General features: G+C 40.1%; 1 protein-coding gene across 5 annotated transcripts in view; it reads right to left on the bottom strand.

The window, feature by feature from the left end:
* The window catches only part of BTBD8 (BTB domain containing 8), a 1,983,533-nt gene that overhangs the window by 1,089,188 nt on the left and 879,862 nt on the right, over positions 1–14,483 (bottom strand). For 4 of the 5 annotated variants that reach the window (XM_044085661.1, XM_044085663.1, XM_044085662.1 and 1 more), the window contains one exon: positions 7,017–7,097. The exons of the other annotated variant lie outside the window; for it this stretch is intronic. In XM_044085661.1, the coding sequence (XP_043941596.1) occupies positions 7,017–7,097 (81 nt within the window). The remainder of the gene's footprint in view (positions 1–7,016; positions 7,098–14,483) is intronic. 5 annotated transcript variants of the gene reach the window in all.

The following is a 14,483-nucleotide window of genomic DNA, read 5'->3' as shown; positions in this document are numbered from 1 at the left end:
TCTCTGCATACCCTGAGACTGTAGTCTTGGTGGTCTGGTTCCCCAGGGTTTGGACTGAGAAGGCCTGGAAGGGGCTGTAAAGGACCAGTTTTTTGTAGGCCAATGCCTACTGAATCTAGGTGGCTGCACTTGTAAGAATTGTTTAACAGTTTGCATAGATTTAGCTATTTCTTCCATCTTTTTAAGAACTTTTTCTGCTTTGGTGCCAAACAAATGGTCCTGATTTAAAGGAGCGTCTAGTAATTTTGATTTGACATGGTCTGGTAAGGTTTGTTCCTTCAGCCAAGCATGCCTTCTCAGTACAGATCCAGTGACTGCAGCCCTGCAAGATGCTTCTAGGGCATCAAAGCCACACTGCAAAGTATGCTTACTAACTTGGTTTGCAGAATGCATTAACTCTTGTAAATCTTTATTTTCTGCACAATCTGGAAGTAACACATTTTTTGTTTAATTTGTTCCATAATATGTTACTGGTACTTCAACATATGAAACTGGCAATTCAATGCCCTGATGGCAAGAATTGCAGAGGTATATACCTTCTTACCCCATCTGTCTAAAGCTGTGGAACTCCTGTCTGAAAGAGTAGGGTTTTTGGCTGTAGTAGCCTTAATACCTCTAGGCCCCTGGGAAATGGTCTCTGGATCCGCAGTAGGATTCTTAAAGAGAAATTTGTGAGAATCAGGTACTCTGTAGTACCTGTCAGTTTTTTTCTAGTGGTAAAAGTGTCTGGAGTAAGACTAGATTCCATGAAGACATCATCTACAATATCCAGGACAAGGGGTATAGCTAGGGGCTTGTGCTGATGCAACTCTAAAAATTCTCTGAGTCTCTTTTTGGATTGAGGATAATCCCAGCATTCCCAGTGGAAATGCTCTCTTAAAGAATGCAAGGTTTCACCAAAAGAAAAATCCTCTGGAGGGGAGGCAGAGGGAATGGATTCCTCTGCATCTGAATCCTCACAGGTAGATAAGGGTATGTCCTGGTATTCAGAAGGGTCAGAGTCATCGGACTCTTGGTCTGTAGAATCAGAAAGAAACTCAATTATTGGTCTCTTAGCAGGGGAAGGCTGGCTTCCCCTAATTAGGGTGATAAGGCCTTCAGCCATTCTAAGCATTTGTTTTTGTGGCATGGAAGCTTGAGCATGCGCTTTGGTCGTCGGTTTTCTAGGCATAGTGCGTACTCTGGGCCTGAGAAACTCTGTAGTTTTAGCTAAAAATGAAGTCGGTTTAATTCGAACATCAGTAGGTCGGAATACACCCTCAGAAGCCGGTGCATGTACAGCGGCTCCAGACCCATCCAAGGTAGAGACCTCTGCAGGTTCCATAGACGAAGAAGCATCTCGCGGCATACCAGACTCCGAATGGGTCTTAGCAGAGGCCTACGAATCTGCAGAAGCGGGCATCAGGGGCTACAAAGGCACCTCACCGAGTACTGGTGGACTAGCGATTAGCTTAACAGAAGCGTCATTGGCAGTTTTTGACCTATGCAGTCTGTGCTTTTTCAGAAGATCTCTAGTTGGATGGCTTACCGAAGCCATTTCGGAATACGGAGAACGAGAGCGAAAGAATTTAGCAACAAAAATAGCCCAACGATGAATGGTTCGGGTGTTAAACAAGGCAAAAAACCGACAGGGAGAGACGTCGTGGTCTACGTCTTAACAGTACCTCTGTGAGGTATTTGCTTTCCACAGGCAAGACAATTAACTTTTTCTGACATCAGTTAGAGCAAGAAAAAAGAATTCCCAACGGGGTACATAGTTTTAGAAGACTTCAGGTTTGAAACTCGAAAAACGAAAATTTCAGGTAATGGCCGACCGGCACTTGCGAACTGCTTCTGCTTCGAGCTCCTTCTCTGCAAGAAAGACTGATGTAATGGCGTTGGCTGCCTGTTTTATACCCCTGACGACCTGACATCATGAAAGAAGCAACAGCATCTGACGCAGAAATCCCAAGACTATGGTATTCGGGCCGACTGAGGGTTACCTGCAGGCAGATAACCCAAGTGTGATGACTGCAACAGTGAAACACGAAGAACATCCTGAGTTATACTTGCCCAAGCTGGAAGAGAGAGGGATAGGGGAAGAGAGAGGGATAGGGGAAGAGAAAGAGGAGTAAGATTTGGAGGTGGTTGGTAATCATATACTATCTGGCCTATCTAGAAAAGGCTGTTTAGAAGTGGGACCTGAAAGAAATGTCTTAAGCTGAGGAGGTCTTCTAACAGTCTTCTTAGTTCTAGTGGAAGAAGATGACGATGACAGAGGTGTCTGTCTCCAAACAAAAGAGGTCTTAGAAGGAAAATTTCTGTTGAATTTAGGGAAAGGAGACACAAAAATGCATTTCAAGTCCTGAAGTTCCTTTCCCTTTTCTTTTAAGGACTTATCTGCAACTGCAGTACCAAAGACAGCATTTTCATCCAGAGGAGCATCCTTTGTTTTGCTTTGATGTCATCTGGCAGCGGCTGAAGCCTCAACCAAGAATACCATCTAAGGAAAAAGCCAAAAGTAGCTGCTCTAGATGATGCTTCTGCTGCATCATAACTGCATTTGATTGAGTGTCTAGCCACTTGAGAAGAAGCTCCTAAAAGTGACATTACCTGATATTTAACGTCAGAATCTGAAAGAGCTTGACACACCTAAGAAGGGTCTATATTAGATAGTCGAAGTACCGTAACTCCTAACACCTAGTGGTCAAACCATTATGTTTGAAGTTACAGAATTTTGGGCATCTAAAAAAAATAACTACAGAACGCACAAAACAAAAAACTTGTTTTAAGCAAGGGGACAATCTCCCTGCACCACACCCACACCCCCGCTACTTAAATATACCAACTCCATGTTCACACCACATTGAAGTGAATGAAAACCTCCGCTTACGGAGATTTCCATTCAAACGCTCAAACTTTTACAAATTCGAACGTATGGTCTCGACCATATGTCATTTAAACTTGTAAAAGTTTGACTACATGATAGGAACCCCCTGAGAATAAATAGCCACAGAATACCTAGAACTTTGTTTTTAATACTTTATGGCTCAAAAAGCTAAAGTGCAAAAGTGTAAACCCGTTTTCCAAATCTTTCCATTATTTTGCTCTCCTTATCTGAAGGCAGAAGCTTAAAAGATGGTAATAACCTAGAGGATTTGTCTGACACAATGGATACCACAGCTGGATCAGCTGAAGGACATTTGTAAAGGAATCTGCAATTGTCAGGCACCTTATAAAATCTGTCAGGCCTTTTAGGTGCAGCAGCCTGTGTATCCAGGGTCTTAGAAGCAGAACAGAAAGCATCCAAAAATGCTGGCAAAACAGATGGCACAGCAGAAGGAGGAAATTCCACTTGTAATGAGTCATACCACCTTTCTTTTTTTTTATACACGTCAGAGACCAGAGAACAGTCCCATTTAAAGAATTCTCTCATCTTGTTAAGTTTCCCCAAAAGATATTTCTTCCACTGGAAAATCTGCACTATTGGATTCTTCTGCAGGGGAAGCATATTCTAAAAGGGACAACATGAGTTGAGTATGCCAAGTAATCCTCATCAGATGAAGACATCCTCTAAGAAGAACTCCTGTTCCCTAACCCTCCAAACAGGGGAAGTAGTAAAGGAGGGAACAGAAACAGCAGTAGAAGGCTTAAGAGCCATTAAAGCCTTAATCAATCCTTGTGAAAAAGTATCACAGTCAGACTGAGGTGATTTAGGGGCCAGAATGTACTTTGCTTTTTATTTTTCTCTTAACATGCACCTCCGCTTGATGGCAAGTAGAAGGACCTCATGAAGGCCTGCCTTCAATGACCATCACCAGGACTCCTTCCCTAACTAGAGTCTGAGGTGTGTCACTGATACCCTACGACACAAGAAGCCAAGGTACCCCCTTGTCCATCCTATATGGACATCGGCACTGCCTCTGAGGATGTGTCTAGTTGGATTCTTCTAGGTTGGATTCTTACACAGCTTCCGAAGTGATACCCGCTGAAGAACCACACCCAACCTACAAACATACCTCTAGGTCTACACTAACCTCAAGGGATACATCAGCGGAAAGAGGCGCAGTGGAAGAGGATTCAGGCCTAGGCTTACTGACCTTCCTCTTCAAAGTCGGCTTGGCAGTAGGACTGACAGAACCCACTATAACGTCTTTATCAAGTCTTTTCAAATGTTGGTTCTCTAAGTAAAGAATCAAAGCCAAAAGACATCTTCACAAGGTCTTTGGGACAAAGGCCTGACAAATAGCACAGGAATGGTGGTCATGAAATGGGCCTAGACAAAACAAAAATTGCAACAGTTGTATGTGGAATTTGCCTTCCACACCTACACTTGCCCTTCCTGGATGACATGAACTAAACAAAAAAAAGGCAGCAGCAACAAAAAATTAAAACCCCAATGGGGAACTTATCTGAAAGCTGCAAATGGAATCAGGCAGGAGACCGACATACAAGTCAACTATTCCGAATGCCGGCAGGGAAGTTCTGAGGACTGTATGTGCGGACATCCTTTTATGGCTGACATTCGATAAGCCATGTGTGTGATGTCCCACATGCTTGCAGTAGCTAAAAGCTGTTGCATGCTGGCCAGGTGTCGGGTTGCTTGGGGTGGAGGACCTCCCACATGTTAAGAATACTGCAACATTAGAATAGAAGGACATCTCATTTTTCTTTAGTTATTGCTTCCCAGAAGGGGGGGGAGGTGTTAGTCTTTGTGACAGGAGTAGAGGGAAGGATGGAGGGGGAGTGGTAAAGTGAAAGACAGTCACAAGGTTTTTCTTCCAAAAGAAGGCCTCCCCAATGGGGATTCCCTCTTTGGTTTGTCTTGAAATCTTTTCCTGAGTGTTTTTCTTTGTTTGTGAGAGGACCTAGGGTCCCTCTTAGCAAAGGAAGTATATTTGGCTGGACAATTCCTACTGTATCGTGGGACTGTAGAGAGATGAATTTGTCTTCTCTCTTTCATAGTCTTGCCTTGCTCTTGTAGGGTTTTGAAAAGACTGACAGCCAGTGGTTCAAACAAGATGTCTTTGTCCAAATGGGAATCAAATATTTTGGATTTGAAGTCTTCAGGAATGGGTTGAACCCATATCTATGCATATCATCTGATCACACAGCCTGTGGCATCAGATCTGGACAAAGAATCCACAGCATTATAATTGCATTTAATGCTGTGTCTGGCTATCCATGTAGTTTAAGACAGGAAAGTCTGCATTTGCTGTTTAAAATCTGTAGTTTGAGGCTCAGTCATGACCTTATACAGAATGTAACAAATTGCAGGTATTTAGTAATTTGTATCTAGCAGCTAATACCTCTGAATGTGAGAGTGGAAGAGGTGCAGATTTTCTTAACCCACCTATCCATGGCCGTGCTATCCTTGCCTGTGGGGATGGCATTAGCACTGGGGAGTAGCTTGGATGGCTTATCCAAGGAGAAAGACACTGCAAGGCCAGCCACAGCATTTTTATACAGCTATTTTGGCTCATCAGGAACCTTATAAAATCTGTCTGGTCTTTTAGGAGCTGGATGCTGAAAATCAGATGTTGAAAAAATAACATGAAAGGTATCTTGATATGCCTCCAGGACTTTGGTGGGGATTGTGAAGGGGCTGGTGTACCCATCTCCAGGAGTCTATAGTACCTCTTTTGTACACTGCTTTGATTATTATTCAAGTGTCTCGTGTTTTGAGTCGTTTCTCCAAAGGAAACCTCTTCCATGGAGAACAAGCTGAAAGGGAATAACCTTCGTCTGAAGAGTGCTACTGTGGTGAAGTTGTGAAGAGTAATACAATGAATGATCAGAGTCGAGCTCTGGTTCCCTTTCAGAGGAGTAATAAGACTATAAAGAATGCTTTGTGGTGTGGCTTGAGTTAGTGGAGTCATAAAAAAGGGGGATTTCAGGGTCATGACAGCTTTAAATAAGCCTTGAGAGAAATCTGGCTACTCCTTTTCTCTAGAAGCTAAGGGAAGTCACATGCTTAGTTTTCTGTTTTTTCTTTTTGGGTGTGACGTCCACCTGAATGATCTCCAGCAGTTTAGAGGCTTGGTGTATTTCAATCACTGTACCATGGATCACATCCTGTACAATGATCTGAGGGATTCTGTGTGGGCCCTCTGAAATAAGTTGCAGTTCGTCCGAGGTATCTGCAGTTTGCAAGGTTTTAGGGGCCATACCAGCCTCCAATGATGACACAGTAGTAAGCATCTGCGAGGTAATCTGGCATATCGTGGGTTCAGTTACCTCAGTGGATTCATCTGACTCAGATGTTGGACTGCTAACTGTCACAGTGTATCAAGTTTCTTCTTATGAGCAAGGGAGATGCCAGAAGCAGGGGAGTCCACCATCTTAGACTGAGCCAAGCATTTTAAACACAGAGTTTCAAGGAAGTTATTAAGAGTGGAAAGTCTCCACTTAAGGGTTCTAGGAACAAATGACTGACAGATGTAGCAGCATTGGTGTCATGTTATGGGCATACGCAAAAAAGGCACTTATAAGTGCAAGGCTTTGTATGGAATCGCCTATCTCACACACTTACCCCTCCTATCTGACATCTAACAAATTTTAAATATACACTAAAAAATAAGAAAGGAAGTTTACCCAACAGGACACTTATCTAACAATGATAAAGTGATGCAATGGTACCAATGGATGCACAGACTACATTCAGGCTGATGGTGAGATAATCTGAGGAACTCATGTGTATGTCTGCCATTATACACAGATGCACACAAGCTGATATCACGCATCGGACATATGCCCTCAGGAAGGTAAAGCTTTGGCACCCTGGCCAGAGATCAGCGGACAAAAACCCATCTGATATGAATACTGCAACAGTGTTTTTAGCCAGGACATCATCAATATTACAGGAGGATAAAGTATCCAGAAATCTGGTTAACTTCAGGAGATATTAGGGTCGTACTGTAAAATGTACCAGCCTGAATGAATTACTATTACTAAAATCATTATCTAAAACAATTACACTGCAACTAAATAAAGCATGTGCATTTCATCCAGTTTTTTAGATAATTGTGTATATCTACCCAACATCAGCTTCACTTGGAATATCTAAAGTTGCTCCATATATAAAGTTCATCATGACATCCACTTCTACATGACTTAATCTGTAAAATAAGTATGCAAAAGTTAGAATTAAGCAAAATGAAACAATTTTTTTAACACTGACTTTACTAGTATATAAAATGATTTCAAAAATGTAGTCTCTGCTGAAGGCCAAATCTTATAGTATACAAAAACACAAACTGTAAAATTCTGTTTAGAAGTTATTTGCAAAACATTGACATGTTTTTTTCCAAACATCTTTATTAAATTTTCAGATATGACAAAGACAATCTTGCATTTATATAAATGAAAAACATGCAAAATACCATTTTAGTTGCAAAAAGTTTACATCACAGACACCATTTAAACAACTGTAGTTGCAGACTTTATACATCACTTGTAAACCATCCAGTCATTGTCAATTAAGCATTATATGGCTCATTCAAATCCTGCCTTCTAAACCTTGTTCCTGCTCTGCATATATTGTTCCCATACTTCCCATTTTTTCTTATGTAGTTTGCTCCTTTCCCTTTTCTAAAGATCCCAATTCCAGTTGTTTTATCTCTGTTACAATATTCACTACTTCTAGTAAAGTTGGTCTAGACTTTTGATTTCCATTTTCTAGTAATTGCTTTTTTGGCAGCCACCACAATTAAGACTCAGCAAGGCTTTACTATATCTAGGCAATTCTGACTTTGTAGCATAACTCAAAAAAATCATCTCCCCAGTCAGCCCAATCTGCTCACCCAGCATCTCCGATAAAGTGGTCTGCAGGGAATCCCTAAAGTTTACTAGCTCATTACACTCCCAAAAATATGTTCCCAGCTACCTGTTTCTTGCCCGTCACACCTTCATTTGTTATCTACCTGAGGAAAAATTCTTTGGAGTCTACTTGAGGTATAAAAATACCGATGTAAACACTTCAGGCAAACATCATAAATCTTCTAGACTGGGTTACATATTTGGGTGATGTACATACATCCCCCCATTATCTCTTTGTGAATTGCTTTAGCCAGTCTCTCTTCCCAATCCTTTCTAAGATCCTCTGATTGATTCTTATAATTTTCATGCAATATTGTATATGCTTTACTATTTATTCCTTTTTTAATGGCAGCTTTTGTTCTAGATTCTATTAAAAACTCTACCAGTGCTGGTCTTTTATTTAGGAGCCCCATTTCTTTCTCTTTGCCTATAGTCTGACATCAATCTTTGATAGGGAAGGTAATCTCTAATCTGCAATCCAAATAAATTATTGGCCTCTTCCCATTTTATTATCTTTCCCTTTCTAGTTATTTGCTCCCAATACCTTGGTTCCTTTGCCAGTTTTCGCCAATAAATTCCATCCCCCTCTTGCCTATTATCTGCATCCCTGAGCACAGTCATCCCTATCGGCAAAATCTCTTTTCTCCATTCTTATGATGGTTTGGTTCTTAGAATATTCCCTGATATTTTATGAATATGATGCTCTGTATGATTTTGGTTGTTCTCCTTAACAGTCTGCATCCAAAATCCCAATCTCTCCTTATTTCTTGAGCTTCCTCATTGTGTCAGCATCATTCCTTTCCACTTTGAATTATAGTTTTCTGCTTGTGCTATGTACAAGAGCCTCAACTGTGTTGCTCTAAAATACCCCCTCAAATTAGGTAATCCACTACTTCTCCTGGGTTTATATTATGGCGTTGAAATGCCATAACATCCAACACCTCAATGCCGACAAGTATTCAGCGAAACTCACTTCCGCGATTCGCTGAATACTTGTTGGGCAACTACACAATGTTGTCCTTTTCTCCACTGTAGTGCGATCTTGGAGTTGGTATATTTAGTTATGGAGGTGCGGTGGGCACAACCCCCCACATCGGGGGGTTTAGTTTAGTTAGACTTAGTTCTGTTACGTTGCAGGGCAAGTATTTATTTGCCCAAGTATTCAGCGAATCACGGAAGTTAATTTTGCTGAATACTTGTCAGCGTTCAGGTGTTCGATGTTACGGCATTTCGATGTCATAATACATGCCCTTTCTTCTTCTTCAGATGATAAATGTATGCCTGACCTGTGTATAAGGCTAAAAGGACTAAACATTTTAATGGCTTGAATCTTAGTATCCATATTACAAAACTTTCAGTTTCTCAATTTTTGTATTACCTTCTGTTCAGTGTCTTCCCACATATCCTTAGCTGGCACCACAGAGTCATTACTAATCCATTCTCCTAAATACTTCATTTTTATCATGTTCCCATAAATATGAATATTGTTGGACCAATTCATGTATGGGTACATAATTTACTGCTATTGCCTTTGTTTTAGCGTCATTAATTTTGTATCCTGAGAAGATCTGAAACTGTCTTAAAATGTTCCATAACACTGTAATGTCCCTTTCTGGTTTTATGTATAGAGTCAGCTTTTCCTGACTACCATATCAATTATATCCTTGAATTTCTTAGTCCCTTATTTTCTTTGCCAATGGTTCTAAATATAATGCAAACGACAAAGGGGAAAGTGGACAACCCTGCCTGGTCCCTCTACTCAACCAGAAATTATCCGACAGGACCACAACCTCTTCAATTTGCATCTCCGATCCCTCATATATTCTTCTAATCAACCTTATAATCGTCATCAGGGAAAGCAAATGCTTTCATTTCCCTGCTCATGACGTCCCAGTCTATTCTGTCAAATGCTTTCTCTTATCAAAACCCACCAATAAAAGTGGTACTTTCTTACATTCTGCTTCCCTCTGGATCATCAATGTTCTGTTAATACTGTCAAATGTTTGCCTCCCCTCCATAAAACCACACTGATCCATATCTATCAATTTTGGTACCACTTTTGCCATTCTTTTAGCCTTTATAGACAAACACTAGGTTTAATATTGAAATGGGCCTGTATGAAGCTGGATCCGATGGTACTTTACCATCTTTAGGTATTACCATTACCACTGCCTTCTTCCAGGATGCTGATACTGCTCCTCTTAAAATACTGTTAAAAAAAAAACCTTTCAGAACTTAAAAGTTTTTTCCCTCCTAACTTCCAAATTTCCATAGGAATACCATCTATTCCTGGGGACTTTCCTGTAGATTGGTTATACATAGCCATTTTATCTCATCCCTTCCAATCCTGTTAGTAATTCAGCCTCATCTACTTCTAACTTTGGCATATTTAATTCTTCCATAAATATTTCCATTTGTAAATTTTCTTGATTTCCATATTTCTCTACTTTATACAAATTTTCATGAAATTTCCAAAATATTTCTAATACTTCTATAGGGTCTTTTATCTTCCTCGTAATAGGCTCCCTAAGGTTGGTGACTGCTCTTTCCACTTTCTGTTGCCCGAGTTGTTGTGCTAAAAGTTTTTCTGCTCTAGAATTATCAAAAAAAGTGTCTTAACAGCAATATTTCTAAAATCATCCGTATTATCGAGGTAATCCCGGGTCTATATTACAAGATCAAATGTTTAGGTTACTGAACACCTAAACATCGAACTTATATCGAACCTAAAAACGAATGTCCCAGGAAAACACGGACATTGGCCATTAAAATAAAAAAAAATAACTTTACACCCAAACTAAGTGGGGGGCTTTGCCCCCCAACTAAATATACCAACTCCGAGATCGCTCTACAGTAGACAAAACTGCAAAACCCGGCGAACAGTCAAAGGAAATCTTTCCCTGTATTAAATTGGCCGTTCATTTTTTGCTTTTGATATTACAAGTTCGATATTTAGGTGTTCGATCACCTAAACATTCGATCTTGTAATATAGACCTGGTAATCCCTTATTTTTTTGTTTAGCATTCTGCAGTTACTCCTTTTCTTGTTCTAAGAGATTCCCCCTATTTTGCAATACTTTAACAAATGTGTCAATTCTTCTAAATAATTCTTGTTACTGTTTAACCATATCTCCCTTTCTTTTACTTCCAACTTAGTTTTAAACTCCACTTTAACTTTATCCCACTCCTTAGATATGTTTTCAGAAGATAATTCTATCTTCTTTAGCAACTCCTGAATTAATTCTACAATCCATTCCTCAAATTCCTCTCTTTTCAGCCGATAGGTGGGAAAGTGCCAGTGTCTCATTTTTATTTCATTACCTTGCATTTTTATTTATCATTGTTGCATGATCTGAAATAGTTATTGGGTGCATTTCAAGACCATCAATTAAATGCACACATTCCTGTGAGATATAAAATTTATCTAGCCTAGCCCAGTTTTTATATCTCGGTGAGTAACATGTATATTCACTCCAAACTCCTAGTAATGAATTCCCATCTTCCATACGAAACATTTTCATAAATTTCTTCAGAAATCTACCCTCCCACGCTATATTTTCCTGTCTAGGCCCCCCAGACACATCTTTCACTGTTGCAAACCAAATTCCAGTCTCCACCTATAAGTAATATTCCTTGCTGAAAGCTGATTATTTCTCCCAGAATTTTCTAAAGCTCCATTATAGTAGTTTTAGGGGGGATGTAAATGCATGGCAGTGTAATCCTCCACCCTAGCCAGTAGCCCCTCAGTACTATGCATCTTCCATTATTTTTTTCCCTGGGCATTCCTAGGAGAAAGCATATGACAAGGCCCCAAGAAAACTGATCTGGGCAGTACTGTGGTGGTTTGAAGTCCCAGAAACAGTGGTAGAATTAGTGCAGGCTATGTACAAAGACCCAGTGACTGAAGTACGAACAGTGTTTGGGCTCACAAAGGGGCTCCCAGTGGGAGTGGGTGTACACCAGGGATCAGCTCCGAGTCCACTGCTGTTCATACTGGTGATGGACTACATTAGCACACAGGTTGGAGGGAACAGATCCAGAAAGCTGCTGTATGCAAGACGATGTGGCAGTACAAGCAGACTCTGAGACAGAACTTCAGCAGAGAATAGGAGAATGGAATGCAAATCTGAAAGCACATGGAATGAAACTAAGCACAGATAAGATGGTGGTAATGGCAATAAATTGGGGAAATCAGAAGAGACTGAGAACAGAGATAGAAGGAAAGATAGTGGAACAGGTAAACAGCTTAAAGTATCTGGGAGGGGTGGTTGAGGAGAAGGGTAGTCTAAATGAAGAGGTCAAAGCTAGAATCAGAGGGGCTGTAGCCAACTGGCATAGGGTATCAGGTGTAGTCTATGACAGAAGAATGCCAAAGAAGATGAAAAGTAAGGTGTACAAGACAGTGGTGTGACCAGTGCTACTGTATGGTACAAATACCTGGGCAGTAAAGGTAGAACAATTGAAGCTAGAGGTGATGGAAATGAAGTGTCTGAGAAAGGTGGTAGGATGCACACTGTGGGACAGACAACGAATTAAGAACATAACAGCAGAAGCCAAAATAGCTCCAATTGCAGAAAAGATCAGAGAGAACAGATTACAGTGGTTTGGGCATATGTGTAGAAAAGCAGAAGATAATCTGGTGAGGAAGATTTGGCACAGACAGGAAGAAGGTAAGAGGAAGCGAGGACATCCAGCAAAGAGGTAGCTAGAGTGTGTGAAAGAAGATCTGCGACAGTCAGGCATGAGTGTTGAAGAAGGCAGGAGTGCGGCACTGAATTGAGAGAGTTGGCGACAGTTAACACGATATCCTGACCCTCATGTAGAAAACAAAAATGGGAAAAAGGGGGCTGATGGTGATTTCCCTCTTGTATCACTATTTCAGCTCCTTTTGCAATTAATATAAGTACCCCTCTCTTCCTTTGCCCCAGATATTCCACTGAATAACCATCCTGAAAACCTTAATCAAATTCACATGTTCACTTCTTTCCACGTGTCTCCTGCAGCATAGCTATTTGCACATTTTTTAATATAGTTCACTACTCTTTCTTTTTTTATTTATCTGCAAGTCCATTCACGTTGAAAGACATTACAAAAAGCATCATTTTCTTACATAGTTATTATTACCACTTTTTATATAGAACTGCTCTTTTGCTAAATGTCTAGTTCCAACTTTTATGTTGCTGTATATACTGTTCGGCAGGTTGGGTGTTTTATACAGTTTCATGTCATATCCATTTGTGCCTATGTCACATCTTTACATAACTTTTTTGTGTTTTTGAAAGCCCTCAAACAGAACCCCCCCTCAAAAAACCCCCCTCCTAAAACATATGAACTTAACAACACACAAAACTATGTACATCTTCAAATATTGACATTTTTGCTTCCTAATAAGAGCATAAGTTGTAAGTTGATTGCTACAAAGGCAGGTTAAAGTTATCCAAAAAGAAAGGTTAGTCATGCTAGGACACATGGCACAGCCTGTGCTATTAAGTGCTATTTGATTTCGTGCATCTTAATAAGTCTCCCAGTTGAGAAAACAATTGAATGCTTTCAGTAAACTCTTTCTCCAAGCCACTTCTCTCTATCAAACTGTCTTCCAGTAACTTGCAAACGAGACACAAAACTGATAACGGTACCATGTTTATCAGTAAAAAAGCCTTACAATCTTCAATATTTTTCACTTACATGCTTTGTAATAAACTTGTTGCTGGATAACACACCTAGGGTTTTTACCCAGTCATTTCCCTATGCAAACATGGGGAAAAGCACACTGATTTTTCTTTTGTCATACTCTCTTAACCAGACCCTTCCACTCTCCCCATCTCCTCCCCTCCTCATTTTTTCCTTGTAATGTCTACATTTCTCAAAACTGAAGAAAAAGAAAGAAGGGTGAACAAGAAAAAACAAAAGCACCTGTTTATATTCGTATCCCCATTGCATTAAAAAAACCTGAGAGAACTTTACTTCAAGTTGGTTTTTGTATCATCTTTAAAGCTGCCACATCTGGGAAAACCCCTGATTGTTTTTAGGGAACATTATGTCCTAGTCAATTTCTTTGTTCTTTTTTCTTCTTTTCCCTCAGCAATTCCCTTCCACCAGACTTGTCTCCAGTTTCTCTTTATCAGATTGTCACCATGGAGGCATGAAGACCAGGTGCAGAAATGCTACTTAGTATACATATTTGCAAGTGCTAGAAAAAAAATATAACATTCAGCATTTTTTTTCATTTACTTGCTCTCTGTCTTAAAACAAAGGTCCCTAGTCATTTCCCCATGCTACAATGAAAAAGTACATTAATATGAACTCTGTCATGCCCCCTTAACTGGGCTCCCTTTTTCTTTTTTTATCATTGCATTGCCTTTGTTTCTCAAAACTGCACAAAACAAAGAGAAGAGGAGAGAAAAATAAAAACAACACCTCTTTACAATCCCCATTACATCCAAAAACAGCATGCAAAGAAAACCATGCAACACAGATGCAGTACTATTAAGAAAATAAAGTGTTTTCTTTACTTACAGTTAGCATTTTCCCCTCTCTCCCTCCTCAAGGCATTTTCCCCTCCCCAAGGCATTTTTCCGAGCATTAATGACATGAAGTAGGGCATATACTTTAGATTTCCCACTCAGCAAACAAATTTTGAAGAAACTCAATATTTCCAGATTTGCTTGTGCTGTCAAATTTCACAA

The sequence above is a fragment of the Protopterus annectens genome, chromosome 10.part0 (assembly GCF_019279795.1).
Source record: "Protopterus annectens isolate FY-2018-M chromosome 10.part0, PAN1.0, whole genome shotgun sequence".
NCBI lineage: Eukaryota > Metazoa > Chordata > Ceratodontiformes > Protopteridae > Protopterus > Protopterus annectens.
The sequence above is the reverse complement of the archived record's forward strand: the minus strand, read 5'-3'. Positions and strand labels throughout refer to the sequence as shown.